This window comes from Vigna unguiculata, chromosome 10 (assembly GCF_037176805.1).
Source record: "Vigna unguiculata cultivar grain cowpea cultivar isolate G323 ecotype 2 chromosome 10, ASM3717680v1, whole genome shotgun sequence".
Taxonomy (NCBI): Eukaryota; Viridiplantae; Streptophyta; class Magnoliopsida; order Fabales; family Fabaceae; genus Vigna; species Vigna unguiculata.
The window spans coordinates 40,630,580-40,655,079 of NC_140801.1; the positions used below are offsets into that span (position 1 = coordinate 40,630,580).

The 24,500-nt window shown below is 31.8% G+C and overlaps 2 protein-coding genes across 2 annotated transcripts in view; one reads left to right on the top strand and one right to left on the bottom strand.

Moving 5' to 3' along the window:
- The first annotated feature begins 8,105 nt into the window (after nucleotides 1-8,105).
- Nucleotides 8,106-9,950, top strand: LOC114166482 (transcription factor SCREAM2-like). The gene is made up of 4 exons (XM_028051219.2): nucleotides 8,106-8,318; nucleotides 8,449-8,574; nucleotides 8,740-8,910; nucleotides 9,585-9,950. Exons 1-4 carry the CDS (start codon nucleotides 8,247-8,249, stop codon nucleotides 9,657-9,659), a joined length of 444 nt encoding a protein of 147 aa, XP_027907020.1. The 5' UTR covers nucleotides 8,106-8,246; the 3' UTR covers nucleotides 9,660-9,950.
- Nucleotides 9,951-11,863: 1,913 nt separating this feature from the next.
- The window catches only part of LOC114167516 (non-specific lipid-transfer protein 1-like), a 13,719-nt gene continuing 1,082 nt past the window's right edge, over nucleotides 11,864-24,500 (bottom strand). Inside the window, exon 2 of the mRNA XM_028052616.2 lies at nucleotides 11,864-12,097. Within this exon, the coding sequence (XP_027908417.2) occupies nucleotides 12,088-12,097 (10 nt within the window). The 3' untranslated portion in view covers nucleotides 11,864-12,087. The remainder of the gene's footprint in view (nucleotides 12,098-24,500) is intronic.

The following is a 24,500-nucleotide window of genomic DNA, read 5'->3' on the forward strand; positions in this document are numbered from 1 at the left end:
CCCATTTCGGTATTACCCCCTCAAGCAACATGTTTCTCTATTTCTTCGAGTTACGAGCCCCTCACAAACAACTACTAGCATCCCTCAGTGGAGTTAGTGGCCGAGCCCTCCTAACCCTATACAACTCTTCTTACAAGGGTTTCAAAGGTATCTTCATAAAGATAGTCGCCCCCGGCCACAGCCCTTCCCTTCTAGAGGGCTTCCCCTTGTATTGGTGCCAATCACCTAACCTTCAATCCCCTCGGCAATTAGAAGGCCTGGATCCCTCTGAGAAAAAAGACTGCCTGATGCTGGAACAACTGGATGTTATTTTTGATACCCGAAAACTATTAGAGCTGGAATTCTGAGTGGTGGATCTAAAATTCCACATCGGTACTTACTTTACAACCGTCCTCTTATTATAACATGCTTAATACTGACTCTCTCCTTTTAACCGACTCTACTTATTTTTGCAGAGAACCTGATGGCGATGTCCCACGAAGATATGCTAAGACGAGCTCGCCAACTTAAAAAACAAAAAACCTCCACCCCTGGCGTAAGTCCTTCAGCTCCCCCTCCCCGTATTGAACTCCACGAAGAAACATCCGAGCCTGACCTCGAACCCCTAACCAGAAAATTCAGAGCCCGAGTTAAAAAGGTCCTCGAAACCACCTCCCAACATTCAACCTCCCAAACTCAATTGGCTCCCTCCATACCGCAGATGATACTAAGCTAAGCTTCTGGCATCCCCAATTCCTTCATTCCCAACATAGTCGGAAACACAACTACCTCCGCCACGACATCAGCCTGCTAAGAACGCAAGACCTTCAAACTCTTCATGAAAGCATCTTGGCTGATCTCCACAAGGCTAACCCGTTTAATTCGCCAACCCATGGTGGGCCTGGCCGGGTTCAAATTTTTTTTGGCTCGTTAAAAAGTGAGCCAGGTTGAGTTGGCTCACGAAATCATCAACCCGTGGTGGGTCGAGCCGGGTCGGGCTGGGTTACCCGTTTTGACAGCTCTATGTAAAAGTGTATAAAATAAAAAGTCGAAAAGTAAAATGACACACCAAAGTCACTGTTATTAACTTAATGCCACTTTCCTTTAACTTTTAGTACCTTTTCTTTTAGTTGAAGGTAGTTCTTGTGAACCTATGAACCTGTAATATGCCTTAAATTTATTTTGATTTTAATCAAAAATTATAATTTAGTTTTTTTTTAGGATTGAAGAAAAAAATTGCAATTTTTTTAATTAAGTGAATCAACCCGTTTAACCCACCAACCCATGATGGGCCGGGTCGGGTTCGAATTTTTTAGGCTCGCTAATCAATGAGTCAAGTTAGGTTGGCTCACTATGTGATCAATCCATAATGGACCGAACTAGGTCAGACCGAGTGGCCTTTTTTGACAGCTGTGAGGGGCCAATGTAATTTTGAAGTTTTTTTATAATTTTTATCTTTTTAATTAAATATAGAAAATAATCATTCATATAATGAGGAGTAAAAGCAACATTAGCGGGTATTAAATAATTGTTCTTGATCATGGTATTATGTTTCTTTTGGAGGAAGCACTTTTGATATTCAAGGACAAATGTTCTTCAAGAAGGAGGAAATGAGATGATCATGAGGGACAATGTAATTTTGAATTTTTTTTATAATTTTTATTTTCTTAATTAAATATAGAAAATAATCATTATGAGTAAAAACAACATTAATGGATATTAAATAATAGTTATTAAGAATTAATATGAAATTTAAAGAGTTTTGCTTAATTCTGACATAACAACAATGATTAACCCTATGACTTGTCATTTACTTTCTTGTCCCAAAGTGAACATTAGAAGGATCCCATGGTTCCTTGTCAAACCAAAAAATTGGTCTACTTTTATAAAAAATAATATATTAAACACAAATATTTAAAATTAAGAAATAGCACTAGTGCGGGAGAGAGTTTTTGCCACGATTATTTTAGTCTTTTGGCCTCGATTTAAGACCCGAGGCATATATTATAGAGATAAAAAATGTTACCTTTGTGCCTCGGTTTACACCTGAGGCATATTCAATCATTACTGCCTTGGTTCTAAAATAACCAAGGCCTAATATAGACATTAAAAATAAAAATAAAAATTAAAACAACCCAACCTTTCTGCCTGAGTTCCATTATCAGATTCAATGTCTATTACACATAAACACTCACGCACGCAAAGCACAAAAACAGTGGCCATTTTAGAACCCTTTTTTCACCATTATCTCATCTTCATCTTCCCGACCACCATCGTCTCCCTTTTACAATCATTCATAATCATTCAATCTCTAACACCAGTCGTGCATAACCAACACAGAATCCCCAAACCCACTGCTCCTTTACACTTCAACCTGCATACAGAAAATACACCCAAACACCATACTCACTCCAACCCGCACCTCAATTCATTCACACATACTTTGTTGTATTAAATCACAAAGAAAAAGAGGAAGAAAAAGGTTGGACGGCTAAAGAAACAAAGGAGAAATAATCGCCGCGGGCGAGTCGGAACTTCGAATGGAGGATGATGGCGTCGGAACTTCGAACGAAGATGACAATGAAGGCGAACGAGAGGCGACAAGCAACACCGACGAACCAGAGTCCCTCGCTGGGTGTGGCGGCGTGCGTTTGTCGTCTGTGGTGCAGCGACGAGCAGCACCGGCGAACCAGAGTCCCTCTGCTTCCGCCATGTCTCCACGGCGTCGGTGTGCACGATGGTGGTGGCGTGTCAGATGGCCAGCGACGCTTTCGCAGCGTCCCTCATTGAAAGATCTTACCTTTGAGATTGGATGTTCGATCTGAGATGTTGGAGAGAAAGAAAGTTTGAAACTTTGGAAATGATTGGGTTTGATTTTGGAGATGGAGAGAAAGAAAGTTTGAAGTGTTAGAGAAAATGAGGAAGAATGCGGTGCAGAGAGGAAGACGAGGATTGTGGTTGATTTTAGTTTATTTAACCTAAACTTTCCACCTTCCTGCAGTGCAAATAAAATCGAAGCAGTGTGAAGTTTATGCCTCGAGTCTTAAACAACCGAGACAAAACCCTTTTCGTTTAATTGAAAAATTAAAAATGACGGGAGAATTAAAAATTTTGGCAGACATTAGGCCTCGGGTTTGAGTGAACCGAGGCATAATGTAAGTTTTTGCCTCGGGTATTGAAATAACTGAGACATTAAAGGTTGTAAAAATTTCAAAATTGTCACCGCGTGTTTATACTTCTCGTTTGCTGTACAACCGAGACATAAAGGGCGAGTTAAAAAGTCAAAATTGTAGTAGTGTAGTGGCTAAAAATTTAGACCTTTAATTATACATTAAAAAAATTAGTTTATAATGTTACTTTTTATTAAAAATAGTTATCTTAAATATATTAAAAGGGAGACTAAAATATTGCCACAAAATTAACAAATAACATTTTTATGACCATTAACCACTAAAATATAATTTTTATTCATATTATAAGTTTTTATTAATAATAAAAGTTATTTTAAAGAAAATTATTGCATTAGTTAGGTATGGATATGTATAATAGCCAATTTTTTTTAATTGCATATAGAGACGGGATATGTATGTACATATCTCCTATTAAAGGATAACAATTATGTAGCCTAAAAGAGCTTTTATATATATATATATATATATATATATATATATATATATATATATATATATATATATATATATATATATAATTGTTTGTGTTATTAGTTTCATAACCCTTCTTATTTTTTTTGTTTTGTTTACATATGAATGTTTGATTGTTAATTTCAAATGTTCAATCACATAAACACTTTATTTAATATGCAATATTACAAATCTTATCTTCTTTATTCTCTTTTATTTTTACTTTTCGTTTCATTTGAAAAACTTTTTTTTTCTAAAATAATTTTTATTATCTCTCAACGATTCAACTAATTTGATATGTGAAAATTTTTCTTAGATTTATAAGCTATGGTTCATCTTATCATATCCTTAATTATATATTTATTTTTCTCTGTGTGATTATGTGCAATAATATATCAAATTGTTTCTAATACAAACATTTGATCATTTTTACTATTTTTTATTCGTTGTTTATTTTGATCGTGTAGAATATTAATTCACTACAAAAAAAAAAAATTGATGATTACCCACATACAGATTTGGATCCATAGATAAATTAGAATTTACATATGGTTATTATCTACAAATCAATACATGTATGTAAAATAAAGTTACATATGGATTATTTGATATGTAATATAGGGATATTTCATGAAGGATATTTTTCGTATGTAACAATGTATGAATCTGTGGGTGAATAAAGACATGCATTACTTACGAACTTTTAAAAAAAATAATGAAAAATTAAATTTGGAAAACATTTTCTTTCAGCACTCACAACTTCTCCTTTCTCGTGCTCACTCCACAATAATTATTTTCATGCCCTCACTCCCCACAATGTCGTCTCTTTGCTTAATCACACCATTCGTGCACTATAATTGGAGTTCAATCGAAGTTCAGTTGAAGAAGATGAAGGTTGGTTGACATTGTTGATAATGTAGGTATTATTCATTGTGTAGAGGTACGTGAATTGAACCTAATTTTAGTTTCGAAGAATGTGCTTATATTGAACAAAGTTGATGTTTGTCATTTGAATCCAGTTCGAATTACCCAACGCTACGTACGAATTAATTCGTATGTAATTTTCTACGAATTAATTCGTATGTAATTTTCTGCGAAATAATTCATGTAATTTTTTGTGGAATTCATTATCTACTATAATTTCGTATGTAACATTATCTATAAAATTTATTTTGTATGCAAATTTACTTATGCTTGTTTTACATATATGATTTTTTTTTTTGTATGTAATTTGTGTGTAAGATCCAATTACCTATGGATTTTATACTTTACATTCGGATTTTGTTTGTGAAAAAAGGTCAATTTTTTTTTATAGTAAATGATGTTTTATATAATTATTTTTATTTTTCAACTTATTCTCATAAGTATAATTTTAGCCCTATTATTGTATAAATATATTTTATTTATTATATTATAATAATTTAATATCATTGTCATGAATATTGTCTATGTCCATCTAACATGGATTGAAGTTCAACAAATAAAAGATTTATGCTAAATTTAAAGTATTATTATTTTTAGTGTAATCTTTTTCATTGTATAATTTCATTCAAGTGTTATAATATAATATTTATCAGTGTACAAAAACAAAAGGATTTTGTTAGAATTTAGAGAAAGAAAGGAAACAAACATTTAAAACATTTTTAAACTTGAATGTTTGTTTTTTTTTTCTTTATAATTTTTTAAAAACATTTTTTTTAACTTTAACAACATTGTTTAATTAATTTTTTGTAAAATTAATAAATATTTAGGTTGTAATGAAATTTTATTTTCTAAAATTGTCTAATATTTTATATAATTCTTTCACTTTTATCAAATTGTTATCTAATACTTTAATTTGAAATTTTTACAATTATAATTTTTTTTTCTAAATATTTGACATTAAAGAAATAATATGTCTTTTTGATATTGAATATGTTTGGTAATATATCATGTTTTCTTTGTCGTGTTTAATAAAAAATATTTAATTGCTTTTGAAAAAAATAAAAAAGTAGGTACGAACACAAATATGTCCATTACTAATAAAAATGAGTACGAAATAAACATTTTATATCCGTTGGATATAAGTATGGAAATAAAGATGTATATTTTCTTTAAGAATGAATATAAGATAATGAAACTCATCTTTACCGCGTCTCGTTGTGATCCCTAATTCACATGTTATAATATTTGTTTTAATCAACCGTGTTGTATTGCTATTGCACTTTTATATTTGGAGTAGATCTAGGAAAGCTCTTCAAATAAAACATCTACATTAGATTATGCTTTATTGGGTTGAGTCAAAGTTAATGCTTGTCATAAAAGGTAATCTTAATTAAATTGTTAGTAAAGGAATTTTCGGGAACAATAGAAGTAAATATTTTGAGAGTTTCTCAACTTACTCTACAATACCTTAATTATATTCTAAATTGTACAATTTTTGCTAAGAAGATTTCCAAAGATAGGTTGGAGTGTGATTTTATCTTGGTGTGTCAAGCCTTTAGTATTTCTACCATTGTGCCTCGACTTCTTAAAGATTGTTGAGAAAATGTTTTTGAAAGATTGTATAACATTAAGTTTGAGGTTTCACACATTTTTCATCAAGGTAATATGGGTGCTTATTTACTTGCTAATATAGAAGTAAAGAGTAAGTTATGATTTTTTTTTTGGTTTGTATCTTTACCCTTTGGTTTATTTTCTTAGAAACAACAGAATCTAGGTTTTGGTGATAACCTTTTTTCTAGTATGAGTTTGCTTTGTCCCTATGTTTCTTTGTACCGTTTTTTCACTTGTTTCACGGATGGTGATATATGATGGGAACGAATTGTTGAGATTTGAAAGTGTGAAGCTTAATTAGTTGTAATGTTTATGATGATTTTATAGAAAAATAATTAATAAAATGGTAGGTTGATATGTTACTGTTGGAGAAAAGCAGTAACATTTAGGTGATAAATAAATGAAAAAAAAGAAGGGCACGTGCGGAATGAGGAATGAAATGTTTAGTGAAATAAAAAAATGGATATGAATTGTTGTGGACTTAACGCGGAGAAGAGAGGGAATCTGCACGTGACAGAGGGAATGGATTATAGAGATGCATGGGGTTGGATTGGAATTGGCAGTAGCGGAAGAAGGCACGAAGGGATTCCATTCCATCATAAGCATCGATAACTGCGAAGGATGCGTCAAACGTTGTTTAGCTGTCAATCCCTCCAAACCCCTCTCACGGGGCTCCCATTCATTCCTCTCCACTCTTTTCTCCTAAATACCCTTTCCCACAACAAAACTTAATATTAAACATTTCTTTGCCCCCAATTCTATGCAAAACTTTCATCTCTTCTACCTTCCTCAAGTCAAAATATATATCTTACATAAATATAGAATAGATAAAATAAATCCCAAGATAGATTTTTTTTAAAAATGAAATCTTATTAGAACTATTCAGTTCACCTTTTGAAACCATATCGATGTGATAAAATAGAATGAATTGAAACAGTATTTTGTAAATATATAATTATTTTGAATAAATTCACTATTTTTTTTTATCATTTGAAAAAAGCAAGATGTTTCTTTTGTTCTAAAACAAAAGATCCAATAAATAAAAAATTTTAAAATTATCTTGATATTATTACACTAAAAGGTGAAATTTAAATCTAACTCAATTCTATAAAATCGGTTTATAATATAAAATGTGAAATGAAGTGGTAGATCTAGGTTGATTTTACAGAATGAGCTCTTGGTAGAAAGGACAGAAACATAAAGGAAAAATATCTACAAAGCAATTAATTCCATGTTACTTAGAGTGAAATCAAGCAATTGAAGGTGAATATGAATGTAACATAATCATGAATTTTTTTGTGAAAAGGGTGAACAAAATAGTGAGTAAACTAGTTACTCTTAATAATTTCGTACAATGTGAGACTCCTATGTCTTGCTCTATGACTTTCGTCATATTAATTAACCTAGCTAGCCTCTTGATTTCAACGCATGTTTGGGGGAGTTTTTCCTTTTCTCTCCATGTTTATGTGAGACATTGGTAGTTTAAACAAATATACAAAGCAGTCCTTAAAAAGGAAAAGAGAAAAAAATGAGTTATAAGAAAGTTTACGAATGAGGCACTGACATTTGCATTTAGGTGTTTATGATTAGTGACACCATAATACTTTGGCTTTATATACTTGTCTAAGTCCTTGGGACTAGAATCTTGAATAGGATGTATCATAAAGGAAGATCAATAACAACAACAACAACTGTGGAAAAGAAAACAGAAAAAAATGAAAAGAAAAACTACATTGTGTTCTCGTGCATGTTTCTAAACATGATGTATATAGGTTATCACTCTTCAAATATTCTACCAATTTGCATTTGTACATAAATTATTATTTGGGTAACACTTGGTATATATTAATTTCTTGAAAAAAAAAACCTCTATATATATGGTAAGGCCAATTTCGTAATTGAGTTTTCAAAAGCATAATTTGTTGTGGGGGATATGTAGGTAGTCGTGAGGGAAACAAACAAGAGATCAGAAATATTATTTACACCAACCTTCCTATATAAAAAAAAGAACAGCCCCTAAGCCTCAGAGGGTAAAGGAAAGGCATCAAGAAAGCAAAACCCAAAATCAATCAGAAGAAAGTTGCAAGAATCATGGATTCTAGGAGGCGTAGAAATATGCAACGCAGGTTGCAAGAACTTCGAAGGGTCACAAACTCCAGCGCTGTAATTCATTATTCACTCTTCACACTCATTATAATATATACATGATGCATGTTAACTTTGGCAATTGCTTCCTTCAATGCTTAAATCAAGAACCTCATTAGTTTTCACTTGTTTTTGGTTAATCTTGCAGGTTAACAAAGCCTCAATTATTGTGGATGCCACAAGATACATAGAGGAGCTCAAGCAAAAAGTCGATGGATTGAACTCTGAGCTTGGAACCGCTGAATCATCAATCTCCCAAGGCGAATTACCCATGGTACTTACATACAAATATATACATATATGTATATAGAGAAAAAAAAAATCTTATTGAAGAGGACTAAAAGGATATTGCATCCTTTAAATACATCAGTTACATGAGTTATATTCTGTTTTTTCTCAGACTATATAATTTTTGTATATATCTGCAAAAATTTCACAGGTCACCGTAGAAACCCTAGAAAGGGGTTTCCTTATTAATGTGTTTTCAGAAAGGAATTGCCCCGGCATGCTTGCGGCGATTCTGGACGCGTTTGAAGAACTGGGACTTGATGTTCTTGATGCTAGGGTTTCTTGTGAAGACACTTTCCAGCTTGAAGCTGTTGGAGGAGAAGTAAGAAAATTAATTCTTTTTTTTTTTTTTATCTTAGTATATATTTGTTCTTCTTTAATAGTTTAAATCATATAAATGATGATTTGTGAATTTGATAGTGTTCATTTTTCTTTGAGTTTTGTTCCTTTCTGAATGAACAACCAGTTTACAGTTCATGGTTTGGCTAATGCGAGAACTGCAATATTAACATCACCTGTGAAACTTATAAAATAGTTCAGAAAAAGGGAAAGAAAAAAAAAAAATCACGCATGAGTTGTAAAATTTTGGTTTGAGCGACATACCTAAAATTCTAGCTTCAAAGTCCAAAGTACTGACATAATAATGAGTGTGGCTCCCATGTGTGGATTCGTTTAACCGTGTTGTGTTGTGTAGCTGCATGGGCCTTGTATCAGCCAATAAAGCAAGAATAACGATACTATTATAGATAAATTTTAAATGAAAAATTATACAATTTTAAGACGGATAAGAAGAAGAAACAGCAGCATTAGATAAGATAAGTGATGTGATGGAAAAAGATAAAAAAAAAATAAATCGAAAAAACATTATTAGAGGTGTTCCATTCCTCGTGAAACATAAACATAGACAGCTACATAATATTATCCATGTTTTGTGATGTAGTTACCCTGTTGATTTTGATGCCTTGTAAGACTGGAAAAAACATTTTGGTTTTGCAGAGTGAAGAGAACGAAAGTATCGATGCACAAGTGGTGAAGCAAGCAGTGATGCAAGCAATCCAAAACATGGATTAATGAAAGGGAAATTGTTGTAAGAAGAAGAAAGTAGCATGGTGTTTCTGAAAATCTTTGTATTAAATATTAAAAGTTACGTATCCTAGTGAGAGAGTTGAAGTTTGATACTATATTCTGCCAAAATGTAAAGTACCTCTCAATGACCCTTACATGTGATGTGGCTTCTTCGTTTGTAGTAGGAAAGAACAAATGGACAGGGATCGTCCAGGTTAATTGGTGTTTTAATTAGAATTCAAGGAGTTTGGAAGAAAGAAAGAAAAATATAATATTCTTTTTTGGGTTTCCAAGAAACACACCTTTGTCAATTTATGCTTATTAAAGTCTATTTAAGTTCTAATCTTCAATAGTTTTATGCTTGGTGCATTTTAGTTTGGGTATATAGTTAACCGGAAAATAACAAAACATACCAATTTAAAATTAAAGGTTGAATATGAAGGTCTTTTCAAAGCTTATTTAAATTTTGGCAACCTATAAAGAGTTGACACGATATTTCAAAATGTAATATCCTTAAATATTACATGGTTGTTTCTTTTTTCTTTTTTTTTTTAATGGGGCTGTAATGTTTGAAATTATTCATAATTTATTCATGACATACCCGTGTGTAATGCTATTTTATATACTATAATAATGCATTAGTCTAAGGAATTAAAATATTTGATGTTTGAATCCTTGTAATTCAAATATAAGGTGTTTTCCATAATAATAGTAAACAGCTGTTCGAAATATACGTTAGGAAAACATAATGAGAGAAATGCGGCAACGGAATTTTGTGACATATATATAATATATATATATATATATATATATATATATATATATATATATATATATATATATATATATATATATATATATATATATATATAATTGAAAGTTATTGTCATTATATTACCGATTTATATAATTCCGATGTGAGAGATTTTGATTTTCTCAAGTTTTCATTGCATTATAGGATCTCCCAATTTTCTTTTCATGCATAATTGAGTTTAGTTCTTGTTTCATGTTTGAAAATGAACAAAAGGTGTTCAGTTTTTGACTATTTTATTCTTTTATTCTTATGTAAACTAATTACTTTAAATTGAGAATAGTATTTATTACAAAAATAATTACGGTAATTTAATCACAAGTATTTTTTTTTTCTGTTCGTACATTATCTTTATTATTCTATATTTATTTATTTTTTATTTATGAATCGTGTGCGGTAAAAGAAATGGAGAAAACAGAGCATAGATATTATTGTAGAAAAGTATGATGTAAACATAAAAGAAGACAACTAAAACAAAGATGTTAATTATACTAATTTAGCTCTTAAGTTAGGCTATATCGAATCTTTATCGTGTATAAGATGATTATCAGAAAACACAGCAATTACACATATATTCTTCATTCTTAACTCTCTAAATACTTTCCGACTATTATTTTTCTCAAACTTCTACATGTAGTACATTCATCTCAATAGCTTTTTAAAATTTAATGAAAAAGGTTTTAAATTATAACATAAACATTTAATCAAAAAATATTCTTATTATAATTTTTACAAGATTTTTTTTTTATTGTGGTAGAAATAAACTTCTATGTCTTATAACAATTACAGATGAAGCGGTTTTATCAATCAACAAAAAAGAGATAGGAAAAACGTAGAAATATAAACACTTGAGAGGAAAAATATAAATATAACATTTAGACCTCAAATTATTTTAATCACCATAGTAGCAAACTTTAATTATCTTTTACCTCATAGAGTAGAAGAAGAGGACAAGAGCAAAGAGAAGAAAATGTAAGAAATTCCTAGTCATCACAAGAGTGATAGACTGACTATAAGGACAAAAGTTTTCAAAAGGTTTTTTAAAGGTGGACCTAAAACATAATAAAAATAGAAGGGTATTAATGAAGGCCCACAATATCAAATAAAAAATGTTCCCAACTAGGCCCAAAATAAATAACTAAACGTTAATTTATTAAAAATATATATTCACAAATATATATTATAATAGTAAATAAAATTAATTATGTAATCAAATGTATATATGAATATATTTTGATCTTGTTACCAAGGTCTAAGCGTCTTTGGTGGATGTAATTATGAGGGGGCAATTTAAATTTTTGTAAGCCATCTATGATTTAAAATATTACCAACGAACCCAGAATCATGTAGTGAAAACAAGGAAATTGCAAAAGTTAATGAATTTTCAAAGAAGGAAAAAAAACAGAAACACATAGTTGCCATTATTAATGAAACCAAACAACATGGACAAATTTCAGTGAACACAGTAACATAACTGGAACAAAGTTTGAAGTTACTACACAATGATACAAAGAACACTCTCATAAGTGTTCATCACCCTTTGATTTATTTAGTTCTACGACACAGTCATATATAATACATATACCTTCCAATTTTTTTTTTCTTCTCCGGATCAATTAGCCATCACCTGATCCTGCAATATTGTGCAACCTATTAAACATCAAGTAAAATAACTAAAGAATTTAAACTGATATTACTATCTAACTCAGTTGATGGTAATAAGAGAAAGTAAAAATAGAAAATAAATGAAAGATTCATTACTCTAAATGTATTGAATGTTTTATATTCACTGTGAGTCAATTTCGTTAAGCAAAGGGATGAATTGGAACTTTTATAAAAACATAATTCACTGTGACGCTTGCAGGTTTTGACAAGTCTGCGACGTGGGTGTGGACACAAGCCACCATATGGTCCACGTCCTTTTGTTTATTCTTTGTGAAACTCTCACTTTATCTCCTTTCACTGCATTTTGATTTCCCCATTTGCGAGCCACCACCATACCAACCGGCCACCGAGTGAACTAGCAGCCATTAAACCAGAAAACCGTTGAACCAAATTGATGTTAAACCTACTGTCAATTTGACATATATCCCATGGATCATACTCAACGCATTCTTAAATAAATTATCCTTCTAAATAAATGGGTTAAAAAAGTCTCACTATCCTAAGCTCCTTCTTAAAGAGGGTTAGAGGATGGTTAAAGTGGATTTGACCTTATTACAAGACTAATAAAATATTAAACATTTTTCCTAATAACACAAGTCTTCACAATATTTTAAATTATAAATTGAGCTTCAAATATTTTACCTTAATTATAAATTTGGTTTTCATTTAATTTTTATTATTTGCAATTTAATATAAAAGTTAGTCCCCAACCCAACTTGTATGCCTGGGCCAAACCATCTCAACTTAACATGGGTACAAACTTGCATTACAAGAAAATTGTGATTATCTACTGATACTTACATACAAATTTAAATTTGTAGGTAAATTAAATATTATGTACGGATTTTATCTACGGATATATAATATTAATTTATGTATGGATTTTTTCATAGATAACGTAAAAAAAAATACCTACTGATTTTACATACGGATTCAGAATAAATAATTATTAAAAATTAAACTCCAAAATAACACTCTGAACTAAGTCACTCAAATATTCTTCCACCGGCGCTCACTCTCAAACATTTTGTCCTACTTACTGAATCTCACTCAAACATATAAATGTGATATTCTCTTACCATTTTGCATATTAAAACGATGCTTAAAATATTTTTCAGTACCCAAATACTGAACAAGGAAATCATGTGCATGGCAATCAACAAATGGATTAAGATGATGAAGAACAACATAATTCATCTTCTCTTTATTAGTGTTAGGGAAATTTAGACTTATGTTAGGAAATCTTTCTTAGATATATTATCACAAGACTTTTTTTATTTAAATGGTTGGATTTTGTAATTTTTGGATTCTTTTACATTGTTTAACCTAGGTACGAATGTTGTATGTTTAAAATACCTTTTTAATGAATGATTCTTATATATTTATAAATTTTCTTAATGTAACAAAACTTTTGTGATGAATTTCAATGTCCATGATTGCAAAAATGTTGCAGGGAAAAACTACTGCCACGAAACCTAATGGATAAATTACCTACGGATTTATTGGTAGGTAATTATCTATGGATTTATTGGTAGATAATTATCTACGAATTTATCGGTAGGTAATTACCTACGGATATATCCATAGATAATTATCTACGGATAAATCTGTTGGTAAGTTAGTTACGACTATTTTACCTACAAATTTTTGTTCGTAGATAATATGTAGGTAAAATTGTTTTACCTACAAATTTTAAGGATTACATACGAATTATGGTTGTAGATAATAACATTTTTTTCTTGTAGTGTTGTTTGATATGAACTTGGTTCAACATTGACCCAATGCGGGTCCAACTTAACTCAGCCCAATATTGATATGACTCAACTTGTCCAAATGTGAATCTAACTCAACTCAAGAAAATGTGAGTTCAACTCAACTAGCCTTAAGATGGTCCAAATCGATTTAGTCTTATGAGGGCCCACATCAGTATGAGTGACTCGATTTGACTTGGCTCGACTCTACTTGACCAAACATTGACACAACTTTACTCCACCCGACCTAACCCAAGGTGAGTCTATAATTCAACAAAGTATGAGGTGTGGCTTCACATGACTCGACAAGAGATGGGTCTGACTAGACTTAACATGAGTGGACTTAACTCAACTCGGCCCAAGGTGGGTCTTGCTTGACTCGTGCAAAGGTGGGCCTAACATGAATTGACCAAAGGTTGGTCTGACATGACTTGGCCAAAGGTAGGCTTAACTCAACTTAGCATGAAGTGGACTTGACGCTATTTGGCCCAAGTTAGTCATTAACTGACTAACCAAAGGTGGGTTTGACTTGACTCAGTCTCAGGTGGACCTAACTCTACTATACCAAAGTTAAAGCCAACCTAACTCAGCCTGAGGTGGACCCAAACTAAGTCAACCCAAGGTGGGCCCAAATTAATTCATCTCGTGGTGGGCCTAATGTTAAACGACCCGAGGTTAGCTTGAACTAACTTGGACTGAGGTGCCTTTGAACTAACTCGACCCTAGGTAGGTCAAAGAGGACTCAACTAGAGGTGGGCATAACTCTAAACAACATAATATGGGTCTATCACAACTAAGCTAAGCGTGGGTCTGACTTGATTTGACTCAACTTAGCCTGATGCAGGCCCAACTTACCTCAACCTAAGGTGAGTTTGACTTTACTCAACTTAAGGTGTGCCTAACTATATTGAGCCAAGGGTGGACTCAACTCAATTGAGTTGGAATTAGGTTTGAATCGACTTGGCAAGAGATAAGCCTAACTCAATAAAGCTTGAGGTAAACTAGATTTGGTTCGGCTTGACATGAGCCTGATGTGAGCTTAACTTGACTCGATCTAACGTGGAAGTGACTCTACTTGGACTGATGTGAATCCAAAGTGACTTAACTCAACTTGATTGAGCTCAAGTGGCCATACTTAACTCAATATAAAGTGCTCCCGACTTGCCTCAACCCTATGAGGACCCTACTTGACTCGACTCAACCATATGTGGACCCGACCCGACTTGACCTACCCATTTTGTGGGCCTAACTCGACTCCACAAAATTTGGGCTCGACTTGACTATGTCCATTGTGAGCTCAATTCAACTCAGCATAATGCAGACTTTATCAACTTTTGTTTGAACTGTACGTAGCCTGACTTGGACCCAATCCAAATGACCTACCTGAATTGGGTTTAACCTGAAGTTAAACTCATTTTCATAAATCGGTTCATGGGACTTTTGTTATTATTTTGGCCTTATAAAATCTTTTTCTATGAACTTTTCAATGTTGTGAACTTTTTGGATGCCAATCCATGGGGGTTACGACCAAACCCTATAGATTAGGCGAAATTGAAAGTTTGCCCTTAATAATGCTTGTTCCACAGTAATTTTTTATAAGTAAATATTTATATTAGTCTTTAAAAAGTGATTGTGTACGTTAATTGATCTTTGAATAAAAATTGTTATATAAATGAATGTTTGAAATATGAATTTATAGTATTTAAATCTAGTCGATTCTTGATAAGTAAATATAATTTTTTTCCTTATATTTGATATGAAACCATTCATGTATAAGGAAAACATGAAAAAATTATTCTTGTACAATAATCTTTTGTATATATTCAAGTATTTACACATTCTTACATAATACTCTTTTGTATAACTATCATCAGATGTGATATAACTCATTTAGATAATCTAATAAAACACATTGAATTTAAAATGTAAATACAATTAACTTACTAAATTGAATTAGTTTTTTTATCCAAATTAAATCTACTTTATATTTAAGTTTTTATATTATATTTAAATTTAATTTTAGAATTGATTTAAGTTAAACTCAACCCTACAAATTCAATTTGATGTAGGTGAAGTTTTACCAACGCAATCAATGGGATTAACTCGATCAAACTCTATTTAATATGGACTTGGTCTGATCCAACCTAAGTGAAGCAGGCTTAACCTAATCAAACCTAACCTATATTTTGGCTTAGGCCAGGCTTAACCTAGTCTAACATGGGCTTAACCTGACTCTAGCCAATCTAAGACTATCTTGACCTAACTTAATCCCAACTTAACCTAACGTTGGCCCAACTAGGCAAACATAACCCTAACCAAACCTAACATATATATATATATATATATGTGTGTGTGTGTGTGTGTGTGTGTGTGTATGTGTGTGTGTGTGTGGCGTGTGTGTGTGTGAGCCTAGTTCAATCAAGTATTATTTGGGTTCAATCTGACCCAGTTCGACCTTGCATGACTTTAATCTAACCCTACTTTTCTTGACCTTGACTTAACCCAATCTACGTTAGAGTTGACTCGACCTAATTTGAGCGTGGATTCACTTGACCTGATGTGGAAATAGATTGACTTAATCTTTTAACTAGGGCTTGATCAAATTCACCATATTTGAGCTTGACTCATCTTGACTCGACTGAACTCCCACCCTTCTTGGGTTTGGCCCAACTTAGGGTAGCGTTTAACTCCCTTGACTTAGCCTGGCATGGACATGGGTCAAGTCAACTTGGCTTAGGCTCATCCAGATTTTGTCTGACATAGACTTGGGCTAACTTGTAAAGACCTAATCCATATCCACATTATCATTACTTGAGCCTAGGTTGGCTCGTCTTAATTGAAACCAAACTCGACTTGACTAAGGCTTTGACCAAATAATGCTAACTTAGGCTCGGGTAAATTCAACCTGTTATGTATTCACCCCAACTTGTCCTACTATGGACCTAGGCTGAATCAGTCAAACTACAACCTGAGTTGATTCAACTTAAAGTACAAGTACAATGACTTAGCCCAGCATGGACTAAGGTTAACTCTAGCTAACTTAAACGCATTTTAAAATGGCCTTACCTAAGCCAACTCAGCCTAACTTAGGCCTGAACGGATTCATGTCAATGTGGAATCTGACCAACTCATTCTGACCCAAGTTTTCCTAATTTAGCTTAATGTGGAATTGAGTTGCCCCAACTTGGCGTGCGTTCGAGCTTACTAAACCTAACATGAGCCATGCTTTACTAAACGCGATTTAGGCTTATCTTAGCTTAAGCTAGGTCCAATTGACTAGGCCAAACTTGGGTTTAGCTTGATTTGAAATGACATGGCTCTTTCCAAACTCAGCCTAACCAAGTCCCAAGGCAACCTTAAAGTGCTAGCAATGACTTGGTTCAATCTTGACCACAACAAACTTGACTCAAACTAAGCCTATATTAACTCGAGCTAACTTGACCTAGCTCATTTCAACTTGATATAGGTCTAACTTTTCAACCTAACTTAGCTCAACTTATGTCTCACCCAACTTGGCTTTATTTGCACTTAAGCTGACATGGGCTCGACCCAACTTAGCTTGCTTGTGCCTTACTTCAACTTAGCTTAGTCTTACTTGACTTGGTTTCTCCTCAACTTAGACTAACCTATGTCTGGCCTAGCCTAATTTAATTTAGGTCCAACCTAGTCTACTTAGGGTCTACAATAGATAAAGTTTGGTCTAGCCTAACTTGACTTTCGTGTGGTCTAATTAGATTTTTGATGGGCCTGAATTTGTCCAACCTAACATGACTTGTGGCCCAAACATGCATGAGTTAGTCTTGTCTTACTTGAGTTTGGTTCGACCTAACATTTCACAACTTGAACTAATTAAGACTTTTTTTTTTTATTTTGAATTTGCAAAATTTGAAAAGTTATCCAATATATATCCAATTCAAATTCAATCAATGGATTGTGTTTAAAATTCAAAAATATAGATTTGAATTTGAGATCAATTCATTAAAATAGATTCAAAGTAACAAGGATTTGGATAAAAATGAATTGGATTCTTTTACTTACCCCTGAAATTCTTATTTGTTAATAATATTTTGTATTAATATTATACTCTTATGTTTGGTTTTACTATTTATTTTTTTAAATATTAATTATAATATTATTCTCATATTTGTTTTAGAATGTTATTTCCATATTTTGTTTTTGCAATTTGTTATTTTATCTATTTTTCTATATAGATGATTACCATTATAAATCAAGCAATAAAATAAGAGAACACAAATTGATTTTATTAAAATGTGTTTCAAAAGTAAGTAAAGTTTTTTACGGTTGAAACTTTGAGTTTAAGTGTAATTTATGTGATTTTACATTTAATAAATTTTACACAGGGATTAAGACCTACATGCTAAAAGTAATAAAGTAAGAGTTGGACTTTGTTCAAAAAATAATAGACAATGAAACAAGTTGAAAACTAAGAAGCAAAGAAAAATTATGCTTCTGTATGGTCATGATAGACAAAAAGATAATTGGACGTATTTGAAAACAAAAATACATCATTTAAAACTTTTGTTTTTAAAAAGTCAAACAATGCATGATTTTGATTATATATGATAATAACGTGTGTGTGTGTGTGTGTGTGTGTGTGTGTGTGTGTGTGTGTGTGTGTGTGTGTGTGTGTGTGTGTGTGTGTGTGTGTGTGTGTGTGTGTGTGTGTGTGTGTGTGTGTGTGTGTGGGTGTGTGTGTGTGCGTGTGTGTGCGTGTGTGTGCGTGTGTGCGTGTGTGTGTGTGTGCGTGTGTGTGTGCGTGCGTGCGTGCGTGCGTGCGTGCGTGTGCTTATTCTATGTTGCAACTAATGTATGTTTTCTTCTTTTGTTAATAGGATTCACATGAGTTAAATTTGTTTTGCTTCATAAACTCCCTAACAAATACTTTGTTAGCCTTGAAAAAGTCTATATGCTTCATATACCTTTGTGCTTTATCCAAGGATCTAGCTATCAAGATGTTGCTTAGAAAAGAGAGGAGCATTTAATGCATGTTCTATGTCCAAGCTACTAAGAAGTAAGGAAGACCTTCAAGTAAATTTTAAGTTGTTTAACGACTATTAAAGGATTTACAATAACTCTTTTCTTCAACACCTATATTTATTATCCTTTTTAAAAGAATAAAAAGGATCTTAAGTAATAATTTGTAAATGTTAACACTCTTCCAAAATATTTTGTGCCCTAATATCTTTGCAAGGAACATTGTTATGTTAGTTTAGCAAACTAAAATAGAAAGCTTAAATATTATACATGTCGAAAGACTCAAACCCTCTTTGGTGAGCAAAACATATGATCTTTTGATCATACCCAAGATAATTTGTCTTATCCAAAAGTGGTCAAGTGTTGACCAAATATTGAAGAATACTTGATGGGCTAGTCAGAGGGCTACATTCCAACATAATATTCGTACCAGTCAGTGAAGAGTAACTACCATTGTAACTTGTATAATTAGTATGCTTAGTCAATTCAATTAGTTAATTGAGAACTAGACTAGACTTTGTTTACACTATCAGATAAACCCATATAAAATCATTTCAAGTAATTTTTTTAATCCTATTATGTTTATATTGCATGTTATTACTCCTACACTAACTTAAGAATGAAAAGTTTTCAAACTCAATGTTTAAAAAGGTTTTTGACATGCCATATGTTAAATATAAAAGTATTGTCTGAACACATATTTGTAGATAATATCTCCAAAAACTATGAAAAACTTTTAAATACAATAACATCAACAAAAACTATGAAAAACTTTTAAATACAATCTTGATATTTTATTCTTGAATTTTTTTAGATATAATATTAAAAAATTACTTTTAATTTTTAAAGAGTGTTAGTTTTATATTGATGGATTTGATATCCATCCTTCAATAGAGAACCCTTAACAGATGGATTGATCTTTTATTGAATAAATTATATGAGTTCGATTTTTTAATAGATCAAAGTGAAATAATAAAATTTTTATAACAACGATTCCAGTAATATAAAATAGAAATATATTAAACAAAAATTATAAAATTAAAACTGAAGTAATATGCTCATTTCATTTTTGAAATAAATATAATTCTTAATATGTTTTCTTTAATCACTTTTATAATATATATATATATATATATATATATATATATATATATATATATATATATATATATATATATATATATATAGCGATGGCAACAGGACGGAGTGGACACGAGTTTCGCTATCCCATACCCATCCCCATCCCCATCCCCATACTCATACCCAAACTCAACGAGTATCAAACTTTTGTCTCATCCTCATCCCTACTGACTAACGGGTATAATCTCGTACCTATACCCATTTTCTTGCTACTTCAGTATTAATTTTAACTAATTTTTATAAAATAATAACAAATTATGGTAAAGGAAACATAATATTATCAAATATTCAATATTAGAAGGATGATTATTTCTTCAATATCAAATACTTTAAAATAAATTATAATTGTTTACATTTTAGATTATAATACCAAATAAAATTTCATGAGAACCAAAACAATTACTAAATTTGCAAATATTAATGAAAAATAGTTGATAAAATTTATAAATATTTTTTTTAAATATAAAAGAAAAACAAATATTCAAATTAAAATATATTTTAAATGTTTGTTTACTTCAATCTTTTAAATTCTAATAAATCACTTTTTTATACATTAATAAAAGTTATGATACATCATTTGATCAAAATGATACAAAGAACAAATAATAATCATAATAAAAGTTTAAAATAAATTATAATTGTTTACATTTTATATTATAATACTGTAAGGCCCAGTTTTCTTTTCTGCCCTAACGTTTAAGGGCTGGCCTTAATCTTTTGGGCCTAAGGGTTGGCCCATAGGGTGCTAAGGCCCCTAAAGCTGCCAGGGTCTTCCATTCGGCCCTCATTCTTGCAAACACAACTCTCTAACACTCTCCCTTTCTCAACAGAACGTTCTGCTAGTGTTTAACCCCGATCTTGGCCAAGGTTGCTCAAGCTCAGTATTGTTTTCCACTCCGTGTAACTGATTCTCAAGCTCGTACCTACACTCTATAAAGCTTATTTCGTATTCTTCCATTTAGGGTTCCATAGTAACCTCGTTCTTTTATTGTTCCGCTGTTCTTCCAGTTTCTAAGTTTGTTCCTCGAGCTTTTTGCACTTCGCAGTTGGTGTTGAAGCCCTTTGTTCACCCTTTCCAGGTAAGGGAAGCTAGGGTTTACAGTTATTTACATTTTTCATATGCCTTCTGAGTTTGAATCATATTCTTGAAGTATGCTCGTGGTTTGATTGCTTGGTATTGGTAAAAGTGTGACTCTTCGTGTTGTTTCTGCGTTTTCCACGAGTGAACAGTGGCGGGCACTGGTTTTCTCACCTAAGCGAGCATGCCTCGCCTAGGCGAGACTAACAGAGGCTCGCCCAAGCTTTTCTGTGTGAACTGTCGCTCAGGCGACTCGCCTTCATTTTGAGCGATGTGTAATCTCACTTAGGCGAGAAGGAGCTCGCTTGAGCAAGAATTCACAGGTGCCACTGTTTCACTGCTCGAGCTCTCGCCTAGGCGAGAAGGGGCTCGCCTGAGCGAGAGGATCTCACTCGCCTGAGCAAGACTGGGTAGGTTTTGTGCTATAACGTGAATGGCCAATGATGTGGTTGCTTGTTCGCCTGACTTGAATGTTTTACTAGAAAGGTTTGAGGGGTGATGCCTTGATTAATATATGAGGTTGGGATGGGAATGATATGTTGCTTTATCGTGTATGAATTTAAAAGCATGAGTTGTATGATTTGTGGCTTATACATGATATTAGTATTTTGAGAACTCTCTGATTTGGTTGGTGAAACATGTGCAAAGTGTGAGTAGGGCGTAATTCCATGACTCTTGTAGTGAGAGCTCATGGTGGTGCCTCATCTGTTGGACGTAATCCCATGGACCTTCCTAGTGAGAGTCAATGGTGGTGCCTCATTCTAGTGGACTTAATTCCTTGAACCTCGTGGTGAGAGTTCATGGTGGTGTCTTAACATAAGGACGTAATTCCACGCGAGTATCATGGTGGTGCCTCAAGGCCAAGACGTAATTCCACGAAGGCCACGTGGTGGTGCCTCATGTAAGGGTGTAATTCCGCGAAGGCCTCGTGGTGACGCCTCACTACTAGGACATAATTCCACTGTATCGTGATGGTGCCTCATTTTACGTATCTGGATAGTCAAGTCTTGGGGTCTCAAATGATTTGGTAATCTATGGGTGAATGTCTGTTATTTGTGTCTGACTATAAAACTACATGTTGACTGTTATGATATAAGATTCCTTTACACTAGCTTACCCTTTTGCTTGCTTGTATGTTTTGTGTGGTTTTCTCTATTGCGATGATCATCAATTTCATTGATGTGAGCAGATGTGAGAATCCCTGGCAGTAGTAATGATGGTAGAGACGCTGCAGCTTGATGAATCTTGGACAGGTATCAGGCTCACTTTGGGGCCACACCTTTTGGAGTTTTAGTAGTTTAAGTTTCTTTCGCTCTTGACGAGACTCTGTATCTTGTTTTAGGCCATGTCGAGCCTCTTCCTTTTGTTATGAATATGTTGGGTATTGTGTACTTCATATCCTAAATTTTCGTACTCTCTGGATATTTATGTATGTGGCATTTTATTAAATTGGATTTATCTATTTAATTGGGACGTTATAAATACCAAATAAAATTTTCAGGAGAACCAAAACAATTACTAAATTTGCAAATATTAATGAAAAATAGTTGATAAAATTTATAAATATTTTTTAAGAAATATAAAAGAAAAATAAATATTCAAATTAAAATATATTTTAAATGTTCAATCTTTTAAATTCTAATAAATCTCTTTTTTATACATTAATAAAAGTTATAATACATCATTTGATCAAAATGATACAAAGAACAAATAATAATCATAATAAAAGTTGAAAATAAATTATAATTGTTTACATTTTAGATTATAATACCAAATAAAATTTCATGAGAAGCAACACATTTATTATATTTACAAACATTAATGAATCTAGTTGATAAAATTTAAAAATATTTTTTAAAAGATATAAAGGAAAACAAATATTCAAATTAAAATATATTTTAAATGTTGGTTTACTTCAATCTTTTAAATTCTAATGAATCTCTTTCTTGTACACTGATAAAAGTTATAATACATCATTTGATCAAAATGATATAAAGAACAAATAATAATCATAATAAAAGTTTAAAATAAATTATAATTGTTTACATTTTAGATTATAATACCAAATAAAATTTCATGAGAAGCAACACATTTATTAAATTTGCAAACATGAAACTTAGTTGATAAAATATAAAAATATTTTTTTTAAAATATAAAAGGAAAACAAATATTCAAATTAAAATATATTTTAAATGTTTGTTTACTTCAATCTTTTAATTCTAATGAATCTCTTTTTTATACACTAATAAAAGTTACAATACATTACTTGATCAAAATGAAAAAAGAACAAATAATAATCATAATAATAAAATTTTAACATAGATCTTGTATCTTTTGAACTTCAATTATGTTGGATGGTGATAAAAAAATATTCATGACAATTACATTAAATTTTTATATTGTAGTAAACAAAAGTTATTTATACAATTATAGTGAAAAAATTACAGTATGATTGATAATGAGTTAGAAAAAAAAATTAGATAAAATATATCGAAATAGTATTCTACATAATGAAAATAAACAACAAACAAAAATATTAAAAAATTAACAAATGCTTAAAACAATTTGAAAGAATATTGAAAGAAATCGCATAAAGGAAAACAAATGTATAATTAAAGGTATGATTAAGGATGTCAAAAAAATCCGTACCCGCGGGTATCCGCGGATAAAACCTGCAACGGGTAGAAAATGGATATTAACGAGGCGGGTACGGGTATCATAGTATCCGTACCCGTGGATACCCGTACCTGCTAAACTTACATCCCTTGACATTCTTCTCTTTCCTTTCTTTGAAATTAGGCATATACATCAAACCTTATATAGACAATGACGTTTATGATATGCTTGTTGCCAAATGATGGAATCAAAATAAGAATACTTAACACGTGACAATTGAGGTTTATTATTTGTTTATTTTGTTTATTTTTTAGAATTAATCGGAGAAAGTGAATTTGTTGATCAAAGCACTAGTTAAATAATTTTCATTTTATTGAACGTCATTTCATATTTACTTTTATAATTATTTGGAGTTGTATCAACTTGAGTTTATTTGAACTTTATTTAAAATTTATGATAGTGATGTATTTTATTTTATTTTACTTGAATTTATGATTAAATATTTGTTTTTTAAATAATTTTGCAAATACCCGCGGGTACCCGTGGATACCCGCGAATATGAAAAAAAATAGGCGGATACCCGCATAACGGATAGCTGACGGATATGGGTACGGGTACGGGACATATATTTATCCAGCGGTTAGGGTACGGGGGAGCTACTACCCGTACCCTACCCGCCCCGTTGACATCCCTAGGTATGATAAAATGAAAAATACCTTAAAGATATAAGAAAAATTTTTAAATATCAACATAAATACTAAATGGTTGAGAAATAACAAAAATTGTTTTAA